Consider the following 22,448-nt stretch of genomic DNA (forward strand, 5'->3'; position numbering starts at 1 on the left):
GGGATAATTCTAGAACATATATGATTTATAAGAATTTATTAAAATAGTAGGATAATTTATTATCATAAAAAATTCAAAAACTGTGTAAATCATTACTCACAAGAAGAAACAGTTAGAAACAATAGAAAAGATAAGCAGCACTGCTTACAATCAGAAAATGAAATATTGTATATGGTTGCACATACTTTAGGTATGTTTACCAAGCGTTGAACACGATGTTTGTTTACATTTATCTTACCCCAGAAACGATCCAGTGATCGACGAAAGATTTCTTCAAACCAGTGTTAGATATTTACAAAATGAAGGAATACAGGTTCTTAAATTTCCCCTGCCCTGTATAAAATAGTAATAGTATTAAATTATGATTTTTCTTGCTTATAAAGAAGATGCATCGTTTTGAGGAATTTTAGTGCCTTCACGCGATTGGTAGGAAGAAACGTTCGCGTTGTCTTTAATTTCCGAAATTTCCCATTATTCGTAAGCAGCTGCAGCAGGTGATGCGCAGCCTGTGTCGGATAATCGTTATTCCAGCGTATTATTTCATTTAGATCGCATCTTGCAGTACAAATTATTGCCACGCACGTAGTCGACGAATCGTCGCTCCATAAAGCAGTTTCGAAGTTCTTCGATGTTCGACAGAGAGACTTATGGCACCACCGTTGCAAAACAGCTGGCTGTTATACTTAACTTATTTGTCGACTGCTTGTTTTCAATAGCGACGGCCGCGTTTCTTTCAGTAAATAATCATCGGTTATCCACGAACATTTCCCTCGATTGAGTGATTGAGATTTTTGAAACAGTACTTGCCATCGTGGATAAACTTGAAATATCAAATTCTAGTTAGCTCTTGATATAAAATTTTTAAACAAGACTCAGGTGTCTGGTTTATGTCTGGGTTAGGTATGTGTTATGTCTGGGTTAGGTCTATCCCCTAAAACTGGCCCAATTTTCAAACGGTCATAATTTCTACAATAGTAAAGGCATCGCATTGAAATTTTTCTCTCAAGTAGAGCCCATGAGTACCTACAAATAAGTATTAAACAACTTTTCTGTAGGGTGTTGAACAAAATTATTAAAAATGAAAAACAAATTCGTAAGACGAATCGACAAGGGGTAGCTGCCTCAATTTTTCGGCTAAATTAAAAAATTTCAAATCGTTCGAAAAAAATTATTTTCAGCTACGGGAGTCAATTGCAATCATTTTTGGTCAATAGACATACCCTCGAAATCCTACCCATTTTCGAGAAAAAAATTCCTTAACGAAAATATAAATTCTGGCCCAGAAATGGTACCCCGAAATTTCATGCGAATCTTTAAAAATTCATAACTTCTGAACGGATCGGTGGATTTTAATGTTTAAAAAGGCAAACGACGCGTATTTTAATGGAGAATATGTAGAAATTCCAAAAATATTCGAAAATTTGTTCCTTAACCCTGTAAAATGAAGAAAAAAACCCCTAAAAATGGTCCAACTTTCAAAAGGCCATAATTCCTACAATAGTAAAGGTGTCGCATTGAAATTTTTTCCTAAAGTAGAACTCATGGGTATCTACAAAAAAGTATTAGACAACTTTTCTGTAGGGCGTTATACAAAAATGAAACACGAATTTTTACGAAAAATCAAAGGGGGTAGGTGCCTAACTAAAAAAAAAATTTCAAATCTTCCTGAAAAAATTATTTTCGGTTGCAAGGGTGAATTACAATCATTTTTGGTCATTAGACATACCCTCGAAATCCTACCCACTTTCGAGAAAAAAATTCGAGAAGATGTGAAATTTTTCGACGAAATTAAAAGATTTCAAATTCTTCTAAAAAAATTATTTTCGGTTACAGAGGTCAATTACAATAATTTTTGGTGAATAGACCTACCCCCGAAATCCTATCCACTTTCGAGAAAAAAATTCCTCAACGAAAATATAATCAGAGGCCTGAGAAATGGTTCCCCGAAATTTCATGCGAATCTTTAAAATATCATAACTCCTGAACGGATTGGACGATTTTAAAGTTTCAAAATGCAAACGGCGCGTATTTTAGTGGAGAATATGTAGAGATTCCAAAAATATTCGAAAATTTGTTCCTTAACCCTGTAAAATGAAGAAGAAAACCCCTAAAAATGGTCCAATTTTCAAAAGGCCATAATTCCTACAATAGTAAAGGTGTCGCATTGAAATTTTTCTCTGAAGTAGATCTCATGGGTACCTACAAAAAAGTATTAGACAACTTTTCTGTAGGGCGTTATACAAAATGAAACACGAATTTTTAAGAAAAATCGAAGGGGGTAGGTGCCTAACTAAAAAAAAAATTTCAAATCTTCCTGAAAAAATTATTTTCGGTTGCAAGGGTCAATTGCAATCATTTTTGGTCATTAGACATACCCTCGAAATCCTACCCACTTTCGAGAAAAAAATTCGAGAAGATGTGAAATTTTTCGACGAAATTAAAAGATTTCAAATTCTTCTAAAAAAATTATTTTCGGTTACAGAGGTCAATTACAATAATTTTTGGTGAATAGACCTACCCCCGAAATCCTATCCACTTTCGAGAAAAAAATTCCTCAACGAAAATATAATCAGAGGCCTGAGAAATGGTTCCCCGAAATTTCATGCGAATCTTTAAAATGTCATAACTCCTGAACGGATTGGACGATTTTAAAGTTTCAAAATGCAAACGGCGCGTATTTTAGTGGAGAATATGTAGAGATTCCAAAAATATTCGAAAATTTGTTCCTTAACCCTGTAAAATGAAGAAAAAAACCCCTAAAAATGGTCCAATTTTCAAAAGGCCATAATTCCTACAATAGTAAAGGTGTCGCATTGAAATTTTTCTCTGAAGTAGATCTCATGGGTACCTACAAAAAAGTATTAGACAACTTTTCTGTAGGGCGTTATACAAAATGAAACACGAATTTTTAAGAAAAATCGAAGGGGGTAGGTGCCTAACTAAAAAAAAAATTTCAAATCTTCCTGAAAAAATTATTTTCGGTTGCAAGGGTCAATTGCAATCATTTTTGGTCATTAGACATACCCTCGAAATCCTACCCACTTTCGAGAAAAAAATTCCTTAACGAAAATATAAATTCTGGCCCAGAAATGGTACCCCGAAATTTCATGCGAATCTTTAAAAATTCATAACTTCTGAACGGATCGGCCGATTTTAATGTTTAAACCGGCAAACAACGCGTATTTTAGCGGAGAATATGTAGAAATTCTAAAAATATTCGAAAACTTATTCCTTCGCTCCGAAAAATGAGAAAAACCCCCTAAAAATGGTCCAATTTTCAAACGGCTATAACTCTTATAATAGTAGATAGATTTCATTGAAATTTATTCTGGAGGTAGAGCTCATAGACATCTACAAATAAGTATTACACAACATTTTTCTACAGCGCCAACCAAAATTATCAAAATTGGAAAACGAATTTTTAAGAAAAATAAACAGGGGGCTAAATTTTTCGACGGAATTGAAACGTTTCAAATTATTTAAAAATTACTTAGTGGCCAAACCAATAGAATCAAACCTTAATAAAATTATTCGTTAACAGCACTGTGCAAAATCGACCTATTTCCACCCTATTTTACCTATTTTCCCAAACACCTCGATTTTCCCGCCTCGAAGGGGTCCGTATCCACCCCCGGAAGCACGATCATAAAGAAAAACGAGGCAAAGGAAGTCGAGGGGGGGGCGCGTGTTCGCGCGAATCTCCATCGCGGTGGCGGGGTAATTGAAATCTCGTCCGCGGTTCGAGATTCGATTTCAGACAAGGGCCCCACGACGTTAAGGGAGGAATCCCCCGCGATATTTCACCATCACTGTGCCCCTCCACCATCTAACTCGAGGGGGGCGCGATCCTGCGTGTCCTCTTTCGTTCCCCGTCTCGGCGTTTTGGATTACACCTTGGACAATGAGGTCGTTAGAGGGGCGAGCAAAGGGGGCAGAAAGTAGAAAGACTCGCCACCCTCGCGTCTCGAAGTTCAGGCCCCCCTCCCCCCAGAATTTCGTCTTTCTCTTCGAAGGAGCGACCAACTGTATGTAATTCTATTTGCTCGAGTATTTTTCTGTCCCCCTCGCCCCCCACCCCCTTCGTTTGGCCGCTTTAATTGCATAATTGCGCCATTGTGTCCGCGAGGAGGGGGCCCCGTGAAAGGCCAGTCCCCTTTCCAGCGACGGTGGCTGCTCTCGAGGTGAGAAAAAACGCGAGAAGGGGGGGGGTGGGGGGGAGCGCTACACCTGAACGTGGTTCGCCAGGTAGCGGGGGGACCGTGGAATTCGCCGTGTCGTACCCCCTCCCCCCGACTCGCAGTCGCCCCCCCCCCAAGTCTAATTAGAAGGGGTGTAATTGGGTGGACCTTAGGCGATGACAAATTTTTTTCGTGATTTTTTGAAGAACTAATCTACGAAAAATCTAAAATTGAAGTCGTGACGCGTCGATGTTGAGAATTATTTAAAAAAAAAATTTGAATAATTTGAAACGTTTCAATTTCGTCGAGAAAATTTAGCCACCTGTTTATTTTTCTTAAAAATTCGTTTTTCATTTTTCATAATTTTGGTTGGCGCTGTAGAAAAATGTTGTGTAATACTTATTTGTAGATATCTATGAGCTCTACCTCCAGAATAAATTTCAATGGAATCTATCAACTATTATAAGAGTTATGGTTGTTTGAAAATTGGACCATTTTTATGGAGCTTTTCTCATTTTTCGGAGCGAAGGAATAAGTTTTCGAATATTGTTAGAATTTCTACATATTCTTCGCTAAAATACGCGTTGTTTGCCGTTTTAAACATTAAAATCGGCCGATCCGTTCAGAAGTTATGAATTTTTAAAGATTCGCATGAAATTTCGGGGTACCATTTCTGGGCCAGAATTTATATTTTCGTTAAGGAATTTTTTTCTCGAAAGTGGGTAGGATTTCGAGGGTATGTCTAATGACCAAAAATGATTGCAATTGACTCCCGTAACTGAAAATAATTTTTTTCGAACGATTTGATATTTTTGAATTTCGTCGAAAAAATTCACACCTTCTCGAATTTTTTTCTAAAAAGTGGGTAGAATTTCGAGGGTATGTCTGATGACCAAAAATGCTTGTAATCGACTCCCGTAACTGTAAATAATTTTTTCAGAAAGATTTGAAATTTTTTAATTTAGCCGAAAAATTGAGTTCTTGATTCGTCTTAAGAATTTGTTATTCATTTTTAATAATTTTGTTCAACACCCGACAGAAAAGTTGTTTAACACTTTTTTGTAGGTACTCATGAGCTCTACCTGAGAGAAAAATTTCAATGCGTTCGCGGTCGCTAAACTATAAAAAGTCCGTTGCATTTCCTGATTTCGCGAACGTCTCGTCTCCGCCACGAGCCCATCGGATATACGCCGAAGCAGTATGAATATTAAAGCTACCCAGTGACGTGTTGCCCGATGGGCTTATTGAAATTTATCGCATTTATTCTACGCCGCTGTCGATAAATATGCAATAAACGATCTGGCAGACGGATAAATGGAAAATCCATGCAAATTCATTTAAATCGGACGCGACACTCTCGTTTTGCAGGAAAACAGAAACTGGGAAGGAGAACAGAGGTTAGGGGGAAGAAAGGGAGATAATAGCTATATTTCTACTTCTCATCCTCCATCCAAACTTTCCTCCTCCTTTCGTAGATATCCGGTGACTTCTGGTAATTTTAACATTGCTCTGAAATATTTTTTCTGTGGGTCATTGGTGACCCCATGTGAATTCTCCATTAACTCTCAGACTATTCAAAATTTGTATATAATTGTTGTGAATCAAGATTTCGTATTGATAACAATGAGAGAGAAAAAAGGAAAATATTTCCTGTATTGCTCTAACAATAAAACCGACAATAATTAGGTCTATTTTATTATTTGGAATTTTTCCTATTAAAACAATCATTACTGCGAAATAAAATAATTGCAACCTTTAATTTAATTGCTTCGATCAATCCAGCTGATTAGTGTACAACAGGCAATAATTTTCTTTACCACTCGAGAACAGATTACTGTGTTCCATTTCGAAACTGTTACCTGAATTCTTCAGTAAGGCTTGTCCTCTAGCACAGTTGTCTTTCAACCTTTTCTTAACTCGTGACTTTCAAATATCAATATTATCTATGTATATCTCTAGCCTCTCCACTTATGGTTACTTTCACTTGCTAGGAATAATGGTACATAAATTATTTGTTTACGATACACAGTGTATATATAGTAAAAAGGTGCTAAATTGAAATGTAATATGAAATATAGTAAAAAAGAAAATAAAGTAACTTAGCACTTTACCGACCGATAGCCTATTAATCGACTGTTTTACCGGCCAACGCTTACCGACCGATAGCCTATTAATCAACTGTTTTATCGGGTTAGGTCTGAATTAGATCTGAGTCAGGTTTGGGTTAGGTCTGGGTTAGGTCTGGATTAGATCTGAGTTAGGTCTGGGTTAGGTCTGGATTAGATCTGAGTTAGGTCTGGGTTAGGTCTGGGTTAGGTCTGGATTAGATCTGAGTCAGGTTTGGGTTAGGTCTGGATTAGATCTGGATTAGGTCTGCGTTAGGTCTGGGTTAGGTCTGGATTAGATCTGAGTTAGGTCTGGGTTAGGTCTGGATTAGATCTGAGTCAGGTTTGGGTTAGGTCTGGATTAGATCTGGATTAGGTCTGCGTTAGGTCTGGGTTAGATCTGGATTAGAACCCAGACCTAAACCAAAATTAACCCAGACCTAATCCAGACCTAACCCAGACCTAACTCAGATCTAACCCAGACCTAACTCAGACCTAACTCAGATCTAATCCAGACCTAACCCAGACCTAACTCAAATCTAATCCAGACCTAACCCAGACCTAACCCAGACCTAACTCAGATCTAATCCAGACCTAACCCAGACCTAACCCAGACCTAACTCAGATCTAATCCAGACCTAACCCAGACCTAACTCAGATCTAATCCAGACCTAACTCAGACCTAACTCAGATCTAATCCAGACCTAACCCAGACCTAACCCAGACCTAACTCAGATCTAATCCAGACCTAACCCAGACCTAACCCAGACGTAACTCAGATCTAATCCAGACCTAACCCAGACCTAACTCAGATCTAATCCAGACCTAACCCAGACCTAACCCAGACCTAACTCAGATCTAATCCAGACCTAACCCAGACGTAACTCAGATCTAATCCAGACCTAACCCAGACCTAACTCAGATCTAATCCAGACCTAACCCAGACCTAACCCAAATCTAGGGTCTGGGTCAGGTCTGGGTTAGGTCTGGATTAGATTTCGGTTAGGTCTGGGTTAGGTCTGGATTAGATTTCGGTTAGGTCTGGGTTAGGTCTGGATTAGATCTGGGTTAGGTCTGGATTAGATCTCGGTTAGGTCTGGGTTAGGTCTGGATTAGATCTCGGTTAGGTCTGGGTTAGGTCTGGGTTAGATCTGGATTAGATCTCGGTTAGGTCTGGGTTAGATCTGGAATAAGTCTGAATTAAGTCTGGGTTAGGTCTGGGTTAGATCCTTTCAGAAAGAGAGGCGAAAAAGTTACGTCACCCTTGTGACGTTTTATAGCGACTGAATTACGGAGAAGAAAATATAAATCTCCAACATGTTCAACACTCACCATTAGTGCATGGTGAATGTCAACATTTACCGGTGTAAGTCAGAAATAAGGGTGTTTAGCAAATATTTCGGATATACACTAAGCGACTATGTGAATGTTGACATTCACCGGTGAAAGTCGACATTCTCCAGATTTCGGTGTTTCACTGTAACATATACATAAACAGTTTTCGTTGCTCAGACTTATACGTATAATTGATCTTGTAGAAATATTATTATAACCGATAAAATACTTAATTTTAACACTTTACCGACCGATAGCCTATTAATCGACTGTTTTACCGACCAACACTTACCGACCGATAGCGTATTAATCAACTTTTTTACCGACCAACGCTTACCGACCGATAAAACAGTTGATTAATAGGCTCTCTGTCGGTAAGCGTTGGTCGGTAAAACAGTCGATTAATAGGCCATCGGTCGGTAATGTGTTAACAAATAAAACGTTGGAATCTTGTCCAAAGCATTAGGATCCTTCCAGTAGATGCAAACTATAATTTAAATAGTTTTTGCGCAAAGTGTTTGTTTCTTTATAATATAATTGATGAAGACAGACGAAGAAATTGGTGGAATTAAATTTACTCAAATAAAAAGTGGAAATTCGATGGTAAAACGATTTCATTTTTTTGCATAAGCTGCAAAAATTTGTTTTTTGACTTTATTACTAATCTGGAATATTTTTTTTTCTGCATTTTTGAATGTAATTTAAGCTTTTTGGATCACTTTACAATTCAATGTAACATTGTAATGTTTTGGTAATAGGTTTGTCTATTTTATTTAATCCCGACGCAAGCAATAAAATTTCTCAACTTAAATTTAATAATGAGAATTTTATTTAGTTTCTTTTGATCGTAATCCCTATTATTAACAGAGTGCAAAGTTTTTGTGTTCGAGATCCTAGTTAACATAGAAAATGACCAACGACAGTTTGAAATACAGTTTACCAAATATACACAAGCCTCTAATAAGACTAATTAACTTAGGGGAAGGTTTGATAGGGACCACAGAGGCTCTTTCTTCTTATCAGAGAGTTAGAAGAGGAGTTGAACGATTAATCGCTGGCTTCTGTAGTTTCAGAGAGTGTGTTTTCCGCCGCTGTTGGGGTTGGAGTGGGTGGATACACCTGGGGAGCTCCCACACCACCCCCTGGATCGCCCTACAGTCCTGTGCCCGTGACGCAGCTCGAACTACTCGCCAAGAATTTGGCCAGTTTGGCTCCCCCGGGTCAACAGGCGCTTAGTCTTCAAGGTGTCGGTGTGAACGTCGGTAGTTTGCACCACGCGCAACACACACAACACACTCAGCACACGCAGCACACGCTCAACTTGACTGGGCTTCATCATCTTCATCACGGTGAGTGAATTTCTGTGGTTTTTAATTTTTCACGCCCAGGATTTCGAATCGAAAAATCTGAAAAAATTCAGGGACATAACCAATGACAATATGCATTTACGGTAATTATAGAAATCTAGTGTCTCGAAAGCTTCAATACGAAATCGGTATTTTTCTGCGTTTTTAATTTTTCACGCCCAGGATTTGGAATCAAAAAATCTGAAAAAATTCAGGGACATGACCAATGACAATACGCATTTACGGTAATTATATAAATCTAGTGTCTCGAAAGCTTCAATACGAAATCGGTATTTTTCTGCGTTTTTAATTTTTCACGCCCAGGATTTGCAATCGAAAAATCTGAAAAAATTCAGGGACATGACCAATGACAATATGCATTTACGGTAATTATAGAAATCTAGTGTCTCGAAAGCTTCAATACGAAATCCGTATTTTTCTGTGTTTTTTTGCGTTTTCAATTTTTCACACCTAGGATTTCGAATCGAAAAATCGGAAAAAATTCTCAAACACGTATCTCGATAACCACAATGCGCCAGATTTTTTTCATAATTTTTCTACTCGATTAAATAGGGGAAATAGGCAGAAATTCGTTAATCCGAATTTTCTCAATAACTACCCTTCCAAACAATATGGAGGGTTAAAATTTGGCACAGAACGTTTTTTCTCGATGCTCTATCGATGGATCCATCGTATGTCACATTTGACCCCCTTATTCGGCTATACCCTTTGTAGGTTAGCTTTGAAATAGAAGAATTATCGTTCATATGTATCGCAAAAGTATTAATTTTCCCAAAAAGTCGTCGAAGCACAAGTGTATATATTATTAAAAAAAGTAAACGGGTAGTAAATGGCCAAATAAACAGGAAATCTTTAAATTTGAATTGCAATAGAGGGTCTCAATTTCCAAGTCAGCCGCCATCTTATTACTTTACTTTAAGCCCCAAAAGATGGCGCTAAATACACGTTCAAATTAAAGTAGACTGTTTTTGAGCTAAAAATTGATGTACATATGTTTTTTGAGTTTAATAAATAAATTTAATTCGTGTTTTAAACATAGTTTCTTTTTCTTAGTCCAATATAACGTTCGTCAGAATCTATTTTTATCAAAATTAGCGTCGTGTAAGTTGTGATTGGATCCACGTGCATGATTTAATCGAATATAAATAGGGCGATTTCTCGTTGAAAAATAAATGGATTTGCGAAATAAATTTTTGGAAATTTTACGAACGAGGTCTATGAGAAAATCGATTTTGAATATATCCACCGTACATACACTTGATAAACAAGAGTAATACTCAGATGTGGGATTCGGTCACGTAAAAGCAATGGTATTTGCACAGGCTATCGGGGAACGTTGATGGAATGAAAACAGCTGGTTATTCGATCCTTCCAGGAGTTAAAAACTCGGAAAGCAATGGTGGAAGCTCATAATTCGACTTTTTTATTTTGAGTAATTTCTCGTTTAATCTTAAAAATATTTTAAATTCACTCTTAATTAGAAATATTTTACAAGCATTTAGGTACATTGTGTTACAAATTTAGAAGACTAGAAATATGAATATTAAAATATATTTTCTAATAAACTAGTGTTTGCTGATAATAAATATCCAGAATGATAATGATGCAAAAGTAAATTAAAAATTATTTTGATCGCGTTACCTAAATATTTTCGACACTTTATAATTATATAGGGTTAATTAAATGGAATAATAAAATTTCTTTAAAATAATTTAAAATTTTTTATTTCATCGAAAAATTTGTCCATTCACTGAATTTTTTTTTCAAAAATGCATAGGATTTCGAGGGTATGTGTATTCATAAAAAATGATCGTAATTGACCCTCTCAACCGAAAATAATTTTTTTAGAATGATTTGAAATTTTTTTTTCCACCGAAAAATTTAGGCACCTTGGTCTGGGTTAGGTCTGCATTAGGTCTGTATTAGGTCTCGGTTAGGTCTGGGTTAGGTCTGTATTAGGTCTGTATTAGGTCTGGGTTAGGTCTGGGTTAGGTCTGTATTAGGTCTGTATTAGGTCTCGGTTAGGTCTGGGTTAGGTCTGTATTAGGTCTAGGTTAGGTCAGGGTTAGGTCTGTATTAGGTCTCGGTTAGGACTGGGTTAGGTCTGTATTAGGTCTAGGTTAGGTCTGGGTTAGGTCTGGGTTAGGTCTGGGTTAGGTCTGGGTTAGGTCTGTATTAGGTATCGGTTAGGTCTGGGTTAGGTCTGTATTAGATCTCGGTTAGGTCTGGGTTAGGTCTGTATTAGGTCTAGGTTAGGTCTGGGTTAGGTCTGGATTTATAGATAACCTTATTCCCCCAGGGAATAGATTTATTTTGTTTTAAATACATTTATCCCAGACCTAACCCAGACCTAACCCAGACCTAACCCAGACCTAACCCAGACCTAACCCAGACCTAACCTAGACCTAACCCAGACCTAACCCAGATCTAATACAGACCTAATACAGACCTAACCCAGACCTAATCTAGACCTAATCCAGACCTAACCCAGACCTAACCCAGACCTAACCGAGACCTAATCCAGACCTAACCCAGACCTAACCCAGATCTAATACAGACCTAATACAGACCTAACCCAGACCTAACCCAGACCTAACCCAGACCTAACCCAGACCTAACCTAGACCTAACCCAGACCTAACCCAGATCTAATACAGACCTAATACAGACCTAACCCAGACCTAATCTAGACCTAATCCAGACCTAACCCAGACCTAACCTAGACCTAACCCAGACCTAACCCAGATCTAATACAGACCTAATACAGACCTAACCCAGACCTAATCTAGACCTAATCCAGACCTAACCCAGACCTAACCCAGACCTAACCGAGACCTAATCCAGACCTAACCCAGACCTAACCCAGATCTAATACAGACCTAATACAGACCTAACCCAGACCTAATCTAGACCTAATCCAGACCTAACCCAGAACTAACGGAGACCTAATCTAGACCTAATCCAGACCTAACCCAGACCTAACTGAGACCTAATCTAGACCTAATCCAGACCTAACTGAGACCTAATCTAGACCTAATCCAGACCTAACCCAGACCTAACCCAGACCTAACCCAGACCTAACCTAGACCTAACCCAGACCTAACTCAGATCTAATACAGACCTAATACAGACCTAATACAGACCTAACCCAGACCTAATCTAGACCTAATCCAGACCTAACCCAGACCTAACCGAGACCTAATCCAGACCTAACCCAGACCTAACCCAGATCTAATACAGACCTAATACAGACCTAACCCAGACCTAATCTAGACCTAATCCAGACCTAACCCAGAACTAACCGAGACCTAATCTAGACCTAATCCAGACCTAACCCAGACCTAACCCAGACCTAACTGAGACCTAATCTAGACCTAATCCAGACCTAACCCAGACCTAACCCAAACCTAACCCAGACCTAACCCCCGTTATCAGCGATGAATTGGTCTCCGGTTAGGTCTGGGTTAGGTCTGAATTAGGTCTGAATTAAGTCTGGGTTAGATCTGGGTTAGGTCTGAATTAAGTCTGGGTTAGGTCTGGGTTAGGTCTGAATTAAGTCTGGGTCAGGTCTGGGTTAGATCTGGAAGAAAAATTAGATTTTCGGTAAGAAATTTTTTCTCAAAATATATCGTCGTTCGGTACTAAAACAGTTAAGTATCCTCAATAGCTTAACGACTTCAGGGTACAGCAATTTCTATCCTCAAAAAAGGAGGCCAGATGACAAAATTAAGTAATTTGAGTAATATTGCAACTACATGGCCCATCCTCTAATATAAACTATTTCGAAATTCCAAAGAGCTTCCAATAATATCTATAAACGAGTGTTATACCTACAATTGATGAAATTAAAATTTGTTCAACAGGAGGTCTCCATCAGAACACCTTTTCTCCCCAACTGTCTCTGGTAACCGGAAACGCGCCCACGCTGACGATCAACAGCTTCTCATCGCCAAACTCGACAGGCAACGTTGTACCAACGACTGGCGTCCTGCTCCAGGAGTACCAATCGCCGTCAGGCTCGACCACCGGATGCTCCGTCACCGTGAACGGCACCTCGTGCCCGACGAGCTCGACGACGAGCACGATGGTGATGCAGGGGGACCAGACCGCCTGCAACCAGGTCGTGCAGGCCAGCAAGAAACGGGAGGCCTTCCTACCGAGTCAAGGTCAGCCAGTCAAACTGGAGAACAAATCGACCAGGCAGCCCTGCGTTTGCAGAAACAGCGGTACGTATAACATCAATTTTTTCTCTATCATTATCTCCGTTCCATTGGGCGCCATTGTGAGGCGCCTTTTACGAATCTAATGCAAGGTTTATGAGTGGGGGCCCTGAAGTTTAGAGGAAAACAGTGATAATTTTCTTTGTTATAACGCCTTAGAATGTCCTTTCTTCGAGACTCGTCGTTCTTTTATTTTTTAAACTTCGCTACCGCGCTCATAGATGGCGCTGACTCCCGTCCGTACCAATCCACCCACAAATACGTTGCAATCTATGCATACAGATAACACATCGATATCATCGAGTTTTCTCGGTAACTGTTGGGAATTGGGTGAAAAAGCAGTACACTTTGTAAGTAAAAATGAAACTTTATTCCGTGGTTTCGGAAGTACGTTAAAACTGAACAAGAAGCGACGCTCAGATCCCCTGAAAGAAAATCTGGCGTCCATTTAAAAAGGAAAGAAATCATTGCCTGCATCATGTTTATATTTCCCTGGCCCTAAACGACAAAACAGACCCACAAGCCCCTGGGCCCGATGGTGCCAATACGGTCTTCGTATGCAATGGACAGTGTTTCTCACTGTTAGCTTCAGTTTTGTAACGATTATTTACTAATAATCCTAAGTAACTAAGTAACTTTATCGATGGTCGAAGTCGAGTGATCTGCGACGTTTCTCGCGATCGAGAAACAGGAAGCCCTCTAGAGGTGTCATCTATGATGCAATCGACGACCTTGCAGCGCCCCCTTCCGGGCGTTCCCGTAACGCGAAGTAGTGTCGATTGTCCAGTGAAAGAAACGCTGTGAAACAGACGAAAAGGCGAAAGAAACCCAGAAAGTCGAGGAAAGAGCGTGGAGAAAGAGGCATAGCAGAGCCACGGTTGAAAGAGAAAGAAGAAAAGAACTACGAAAGGAGGAAAAAGAGGAACGAGGAACGAGGAAGAAAACGTCGAGAAAAGAAGCTAAGAGGATTGAAAAGAGGGGGCAAAAAGAAAGGTGGGAAGAGACGGACGAATCGGCGTGCGGTAGAAAGAGAGACGAGATTGAGAAGAGAGGGACGAGCTCACGCAAGATTCTCTCGCGTCTATGTTTACGGTAAGAGCCGACTGGTGGCTCCCTCGTCGGATTCTCCTATCCCCCAACCGCTTTTACGCTTCGTTCTCATGATTCATTCCTGTCCACCACGTGGGCCAAGTTCGATGCTTCCCACGGCGGGCTGCCCCGTTTGGCAGAACGAACGTTCGACGACTTATGCTCGAGACTCGTTACCCCGGAGTAAATTGCACGGGATAAACGATGCTCGCCGCGCGTGACTTTTGCAGGAACAGACACCAGGCTGGCCAATTTTTTTGCGCCGTTTCCTGAGCACCCGGAATCGTCCTTGTTAGTGGGTAAATAAGAATGATTGACCAGCCACCTTTTAACACTAGATTGCCCAAGGAAGTCATTTTGACTGCTTTTTAATTTCAATTAGAAAAACAATTATGTATATAATGAGACAATTTCTTAGAATTTTGTGACTTTTTGCACAACATATAAATGCGTTTATTAATAATTGTAGTTACCTCCTCCCTCCTTCATTTCCGGTATATGTGTTATACCTATATTGGTCAAAGGCAGTCATTTTGACTGCTTGGGAAATTTTAAATAATCAAATCACTCTTATTATTGAATTGAGTAAATTTCTTATATGACCAGTTCGACTCCGTATTGAAATAACAGTTTTCATTTTTTTCCGATTACCAACACATGATAACATACAAGTGCATGATAAATTGTCGATTTGGGCGTACCTAACCCAGACCTAACCCAGACCTAACCCAGACCTAACTCAGATCTAATCCAGACCTAACCCAGATCTAATTCAGATCTAATCCAGACCTAACCCAGACCTAACCCAGATCTAATTCAGATCTAATCCAGACATAACCCAGACCTAACCCAGATCTAGGGTCTGGGGTCTGGGTTAGGTCTGGGTTAGGTCTGGATTAGATCTGAATTAGATCTGGGTTAGGTCTGGGTTAGGTCTGGATTAGATCTGAGTTAGCTCTGGGTTAGGTCTGGATTAGATCTGAATTAGATCTGGGTTAGGTCTGGGTTAGGTCTGGATTAGATCTGTATTAGATCTGGGTTAGGTCTGGTTTAGATCTGAATTAGATCTGGGTTAGGTCTGGATTAGATCTGAGTTAGGTCTGGGTTAGGTCTGGGTTAGGTCTGGATTAGATCTGAGTTAGGTCTGGGTTAGGTCTGGATTAGATCTGAATTAGATCTGGGTTAGGTCTGGATTAGATCTAAATTAGATCTGGGTTAGGTCTGGATTAGATCTGAGTTAGGTCTGGGTTAGGTCTGGTTTAGGTCTGGGTTAGGTCTGGGTTAGGTCTGGATTAGTTAATAATCCAAATTATCTTAACCCTTTGCACTCCTATGTCGAGTGTGATTCGACATCAATTTTGATCTCAGGAGCACCTTCGTCAAGTCTCACTCGACATTCTTTCAAGTCCAAACCAAACAGATATCATACACTTGGAAATTACAAAATACAACAACAGTGTAAATGAGACCTAACCCAGACCTAACCCAGACCTAACCTAGACCTAACCCAGACCTAACCCAGATCTAATCCAGACCTAACCCAGACCTAACCCAGATCTAATCCAGACCTAACCCAGACCTAACCCAAATTTAATCCAGATCTAATCCACACCTAACCCAGACCTAACCCAGATCTAATCCAGATCTAATCCAGACCTAACCCAAATCTAATCCAGATCTAATCCACACCTAACCCAGACCTAACCCAGATCTAATCCAGACCTAACCCAGACCTAACTCAGATCTAATCCAGACCTAACCCAGACCTAACTCAGATCTAATCCAGACCTAACCCCCGTTATCTGGGCTGAAAAAGATCAACACTTTTTGACTCAGAATTTTATATCCATATTTTGGTATAAAAAATATAGTATTGTATTTAAAAAAACATGAGAAGTTTCCAAAATAATTCGATTTTTCTTAAAAATTCGTTTTTCATTTTTAGCAAATTTGTTTTACGTCCTATAGAAAAATTGTCTAATACTTTTTTGTAGGCGCCCATGAACTCTACTTCCAAAAAAAAGTTTCATTGAAATCCATTCACTATTGTCGAAGTTATGGTCGTTTGAAAATTGAATCACGTTTATGGGTTTGTTTCTTATTTTAAAGTGTTAAGGAACAATTTTTCGAATATTTTTCGAATTTCTACATATTCTCCACTAAAATACGCGTTGTTTGCCTTTTTAAACATTAAAATCGGCCGATCCGTTCAGAAGTTATGAATTTTTAAAGATTCGCATGAAATTTCGGGGTACCATTTCTGGGCCTGAATTTATATTTTCGTTAAGGAATTTTTTTCTCGAAAATGGTTAGGATTTTGAGGGTATGTCTGTTCACCAAAAATGATTGTAATTGACTCCCGTAACCGAAAATAATTTTTTTCGAAGGATTTGAAATTTTTAAAATTCGTCGAAAAATTTCACACCTTCTCGAATTTTTTTTTAGAAAATGGTTAGGATTTCATAACATTTCTATATTTTAGACTGAAATGTCACAATTTCCTACATTTCTACGCGACGTTGACGAATGAATCGTCAGATGTTTCCAGAAACACGATGATTCGAGGTCCACAGTAGCTACGAGACTTACTTAATTAGCAAACTGTTAGAAATTCAAGGGAAAATAAAGGGTTAAACGCACAGAAGTTTGTATAAAAGCCTGTCAAATTGCACGCCCAGTCGTAAAACTCCTCGTACCATCCGCGCAAATTTATCGGTCCATCCCGATAGTCGCAGAGAAATACGAAGCGAGAGGTTCTCGGAAGCCGTGACGGAAAGAAGGCTGTTTGGTCATAATTTCCTCTACTTTGTGTCGCAAAGTGCCGGCCGATATAAATGTTTTCATTGTCGGTGGACGAGACACGAGCGTGCAGTGCACGCCATCCACGCTGGGTGGCATAAATGGTTCATACCACGGGCGATAAAATCAAGATCGTACCTTTTGTTCGCGATAGAGACCCCGTTTGACTGTGGAATTAATGTCGGCGTTACTCATGCAGCTATTGACCTCGTTGCGGATCCCTTTTGTCTCGACGATCGGTCGAATAAACGGTGGAATCGAATCGCCAAAAAAACTAGTCAAAATTTATAATTCAATTTCTTAAGCAAACCTAATTATCAGGGTGGAATGAAAAAATCAGAATTTGTGTAACGGTTTCCCTAATTGTTCACAAAATTTGCCTTCATTCTTTCGGATTAGATCTGTAAAAGTTTCTGTTGAAACAATTTTTTAGATGGCGTAGGAAGATTGAAGTTTTCAATTTTTATTGGGTTAATGGGTCTTTTTTGACACAGATAGCATTTATTTTTCGAGGAAATCTAGCTTTTTAGAATTCTTAAAACAGTTGGAGAAGCGTAGAAAGCTAAAAGGAGCTCACGTTGGGAAGTAAAAAGATATCCAGCTAAAACGATTTGTTTTTCTAACCTTTTTCTAAGGACTTGTCGAACGATCCTCGTATAGAACGCTCTTACACTCGACTTTTTGTCGGGCAAATTGCAGATACACGACAGATGGCTGAAGTTTCCGAGGGTTAGTAACGAACTGTTGTTTTATAAATTCAGGGAAAACCAGGACGGTGCATTCCGACGCGGGCTGCAGCAGGACATTGCCGGTTGCTTCGTCCTGGAACGGCCAGGACGCGAATTGCAACGGCAATAATGGCGGTAATAACTTGGTGAAAAGGGAACCGCTGGCTTCGGTGCCGTGTCAGGTCGCCGAAGTCTCGACGTCCCTCCACGCGACAACCACCTCCGTGAAAATCGAGCCAGTCCCACCGAAATCGGAAAACGGTGAGTCATTACGCAGCTTTCCCAAGTTTCTCGAATTACACACTCTCTAAACGTATCTTCGTCGCCTGAAACTGGGTAACAACTTGCAAATTCTCTTTGTATCGATACAAAATTTACTTCATCCACCAACAATAACTTGGGGGTTCACTCTTTCTTTCTAACCAACAATTTCTTTCGACAAACGAGTCTATAGCGAACGATATACACATGTCACAGTGAAACACCGAAATCTGTAGAATGTCGACTTTCACCGGTGAATGTCAACATTCGCATAGTCGTTTAGTGTATGTCCGAAATATTTGCTAAACACCCTTATTTCTGACTTACACCGGTAAATGTTGACATTCACCATGCACTAATGGTGAGTGTTGAACATGTTGGAGATTTATATTTTCTTCTCCGTAATTCGGTCGCTATAAAACGTCACAAGGGTGACGTAACTTTTTCGCCTCTCTTTCTGAAAGGATCTAACCCAGACCTAACCCAGACCTAACCCCCGTTATCAGCGATGAATTGGTCTGGGTTAGGTCTGGATTAGGTCTGGAATAAGTCTGGGTTAGGTCTGGGTTAGGTCTGGGTTAGGACTGGGTTAGGTCTGAATTAAGTCTGGGTTAGGTCTGGGTTAGGTCTGGAATAAGTCTGGGTTAGGACTGGGTTAGGACTGGGTTAGGTCTGAATTAAGTCTGGGTTAGGTCTGGGTTAGGTCTGGGTTAGGTCTGGAATAAGTCTGGGTTAGGTCTGGGTTAGGTCTGGGTTAGGTCTGGGTTAGGTCTGGGTTAGGTCTGGGTTAGGTCTGAATTAAGTCTGGGTTAGGACTGGGTTAGGTCTGAATTAAGTCTGGGTTAGGTCTGGGTTAGGTCTGGAATAAGTCTGGGTTAGGACTGGGTTAGGACTGGGTTAGGTCTGAATTAAGTCTGGGTTAGGTCTGGGTTAGGTCTGGGTTAGGTCTGGAATAAGTCTGGGTTAGGTCTGGGTTAGGTCTGGGTTAGGTCTGGGTTAGGTCTGAATTAAGTCTGGGTTAGGTCTGGGTTAGGCCTTAATTTACTCTTAAAAAGACGAGTTTGCTAATTAGAAAATCTAATTTTTCTTCCAGACCTAACCCAGACCTAACCCAGACTTAATTCAGACCTAACCCACACCTAACCCAGACCTAACCCAGACTTAATTCAGACCTAACCCAGACCTAACCCAGACTTAATTCAGACCTAACCCAGACCTAACCCAGACTTAATTCAGACCTAACCCAGACCTAACCCAGACCTAACCCAGACTTAATTCAGACCTAACCCAGACCTAACCCAGACTTAATTCAAACCTAACCCAGACCTAACCCAGACCTAACCCAGACTTAATTCAGACCTAACCCAGACCTAACCCAGACTTAATTCAGACCTAACCCAGACCTAACCCAGACTTAATTCAGACCTAACCCAGACCTAACCCAGACTTAATTCAGACCTAACCCAGACCTAACCCAGACTTAATTCAGACTTATTCCAGACCTAACCCAGACTTAATTCAGACCTAACCCAGACCTAACCCAGACTTAATTCAGACCTAACCCAGTCCTAACCCAGACTTAATTCAGACCTAACCCAGACCTAACCCAGACCTAACCCAGACTTATTCCAGACCTAACCCAGACCAATTCATCGCTGATAACGGGGGTTACGTCTGGGTTAGGTTTGGGTTAGGTCTGGAATAAGTCTGGGTTAGGTCTGGGTTAGATCTGGGTTAGAAAAAGATTACGATTTACTGCAGTATCCATTTAGTATAAATTAGGGTATCGGAAAAGAAATTAAGAAAACGTTGCTCGCGTTATCAAAGCTTGCATAAGACTGACAAAGCTGATTGACTCCGAGGAGAACAAAGGATTTGGCGGGAGAGAGCCAGTCGCTTGTTTTTTGACTCTTCTGTTTTGGACGTCCAGCAGAGCATATTTGTGATTGTCGACACACACCGGAGAGGGTCCGAATGTACAACAATGTAATGAAATATTCGATCTTTCACCGATGTATTTGGTATCTGTTGACATTCACCGGTGAAAGTTGACATTCTCCAATTTCGGTCATTCAGGGTAACACATATACAGCTCCAAAACAGAAGCATAAATTGGAAATTACAGTTTTTCAAGGTGTATTCAATGTGTTTTCCTAATGATGGATGTTTGTCACACATCCGGGTAGCGTGCGCCTGTCGGTATGCGCGGAGGAGCGTGCGCGAGTGAGAACGCGCGCATGCGCGTTGCGTCGCTTTCCCACCGAGTTCGTTGCGTGGTCGTCGTGCGTTCAACATGTATCACTTCTGTATCGTTCATTATTATTAAACCGTTCTATATATATGTATCCAACAATCTAACACAAACTACAATATCTTTGAAATGAAATTTAATCAAATAAAATGTGGAAATTCGATGTAAAGCGATTTCAATTTTTACAGAAGCTTTTTTGACATTTAGGAGAATATATAAAACTAAAAGCAGAAAAATTACTATAGAATTATTATAGAATCTACGAATTACGAAATACTGTGATGATAATTTGAATTTTGCTTTGGTGCAACGATCGTTGGGGGTTAAATATACTTGGTTACTAATATTCGAAGAATTCGTGGATCATTAATAATGCCAGACAGGGGGCTGTCCACGTTGGCGTTAATTAGTTGGAAGATAAATATAAAATGCGAACGAAGTAACACGACATATTGCAAAAGCAACATCTTCACAATGAGCGATTGTATCTGATGGAAATTTTAGTTAACAATGTTGAAACTTTCAAACTTTGAACGATAAAACATATTTCGTTGCATCAAGTTCCTTAGAAATACAAACAGAATAGAATTAGCAACGTCAAAACAAATTCAAATCGTTAATAAACAAAGAAATAACCGAATTTTGGGTTCTAAAAAAGATTCAAAAATCTTGCTAGAGCTTTTTTTAACTTAAAAAATTATTGTTAACTTTACACACTTCCAATGGAAGCTATATTTATCATGCTGTTAATTTATTTATTTTTAGTGTAATTTAGAATATTTTGAAACTAATTGTCAATAGGAAGGTACAATTGTAGAATTTTGAAATTTGAATGGGGGATTCTAGGGGCCAAAATAAGACGAAAATGAAGAATATTAATTTGTTGATCGGGGCTTCGTTAAATAGTTATTAATGTTTAAAAGTTCCATGAATTTTTTTCTCGAAAGTGGGTAGGAATTCGAGGGTATGTCTGATGACCAAAAATTATTGTAATTGACCTCTGTAACTGAAAATAATTTTTCCAGAATGATTTGAAATTTTTTTTTTTCGTCGAAATTTAGGCATTTACTGAATTTTTTTCTCGAAAATGCGCAGGATTACGAGGGTATGTCTGATGACCAAAAATTATTGTAATTGACCCCTGTAACTGAAAATAATTTTTCCAGAATGATTTGTAATTTTTTTTTTTCGTCGAAATTTAGGCATTTACTGAATTTTTTTCTCGAAAATGCGCAGGATTACGAGGGTATGTCTGATGACCAAAAATTATTGTAATTGACCCCTGTAACTGAAAATAATTTTTTTAGAAGGATTTGAAATTTTTGAATTTTGTCGAAAAATTTCATACCTTCTCGAATTTTTTTCTCGAAAATGCGAAAGATTTCGGAGATATGTCTGTTCACCAAAAATTATTGTAATTGACCCCTGTAACCGAAAATAATTTTTTTAGAAGGATTTGAAATTTTTGAATTTTGTCGAAAAATTTCACACCTTCTTGAATTTTTTTCTCGAAAGTGGGTAGAATTTCAACGATATGTCTAATGACCAAAAATGATTGTAATTAACCCCTGCAATCAAAAATAATTTTTTCAGAACGATTTCAAAAATGTTGGTACCTACCCCCTATCGATTTTTCTTAAAAATTTGTTTTTCATTTTTAATAAATTTGCTTGGCGCTGTACAGAAAAGTTGTTTAATATTTTTTTGCAGATATCCATGAGCTCTATTTCCCCTTCAAATTTCAATGAAATCCATCGACTATTGTAAGAGTTATGGCAGTTTGAAAATTGGACAATGTTTTATGGGGGTTTTCTCATTTTGCGGGGTGAAGCATCAACTTTTCGAATATTTTTGGAATTTCTACATATTATCCATTAAAATGCGCGTCGTTTGCCTTTTTAAACATTAAAATCCACCGATCCGTTCAGGAGTTATGATGTTTTAAAGATTCGCATGAAATTTCAGGGAAGCATTTTCGGTAAAGAATTTTTTTTTCGAAAATGCGCAAGATTTCGTGGGTATGTCTGTTCACCAAAAATTATTGTAATTAACCCTTGCAACCGAAAATATTTTTTCCAAAACGATTTGAAATTCTTTTTTTCCGTCGAAAAATTTC

The 22,448-nt window shown here is 39.0% G+C and overlaps 1 protein-coding gene across 7 annotated transcripts in view; it reads left to right on the plus strand.

Annotated features, from left to right (window-relative positions):
- LOC122402804 overlaps nucleotides 1–22,448 on the plus strand; it is a 183,480-nt gene that overhangs the window by 106,942 nt on the left and 54,090 nt on the right. For 5 of the 7 annotated variants that reach the window (XM_043405904.1, XM_043405906.1, XM_043405907.1 and 2 more), the window contains exons 4-6: nucleotides 8,686–8,967; nucleotides 12,848–13,210; nucleotides 17,854–18,081. In XM_043405904.1, coding sequence (XP_043261839.1) covers nucleotides 8,686–8,967; nucleotides 12,848–13,210; nucleotides 17,854–18,081 — 873 coding nt within the window. Of the gene's footprint in view, nucleotides 1–5,143; nucleotides 5,156–8,685; nucleotides 8,968–12,847; nucleotides 13,211–17,853; nucleotides 18,082–22,448 lie in introns of all 7 variants that reach the window. The other 2 variants (XM_043405908.1, XM_043405909.1) reach the window with 2 other exon arrangements.

Source organism: Colletes gigas, unplaced genomic scaffold (genome assembly GCF_013123115.1).
Source record: "Colletes gigas isolate AHSC1104 unplaced genomic scaffold, ASM1312311v1 Colletes_gigas_Sc00040, whole genome shotgun sequence".
NCBI classification, from domain to species: domain Eukaryota; kingdom Metazoa; phylum Arthropoda; class Insecta; order Hymenoptera; family Colletidae; genus Colletes; species Colletes gigas.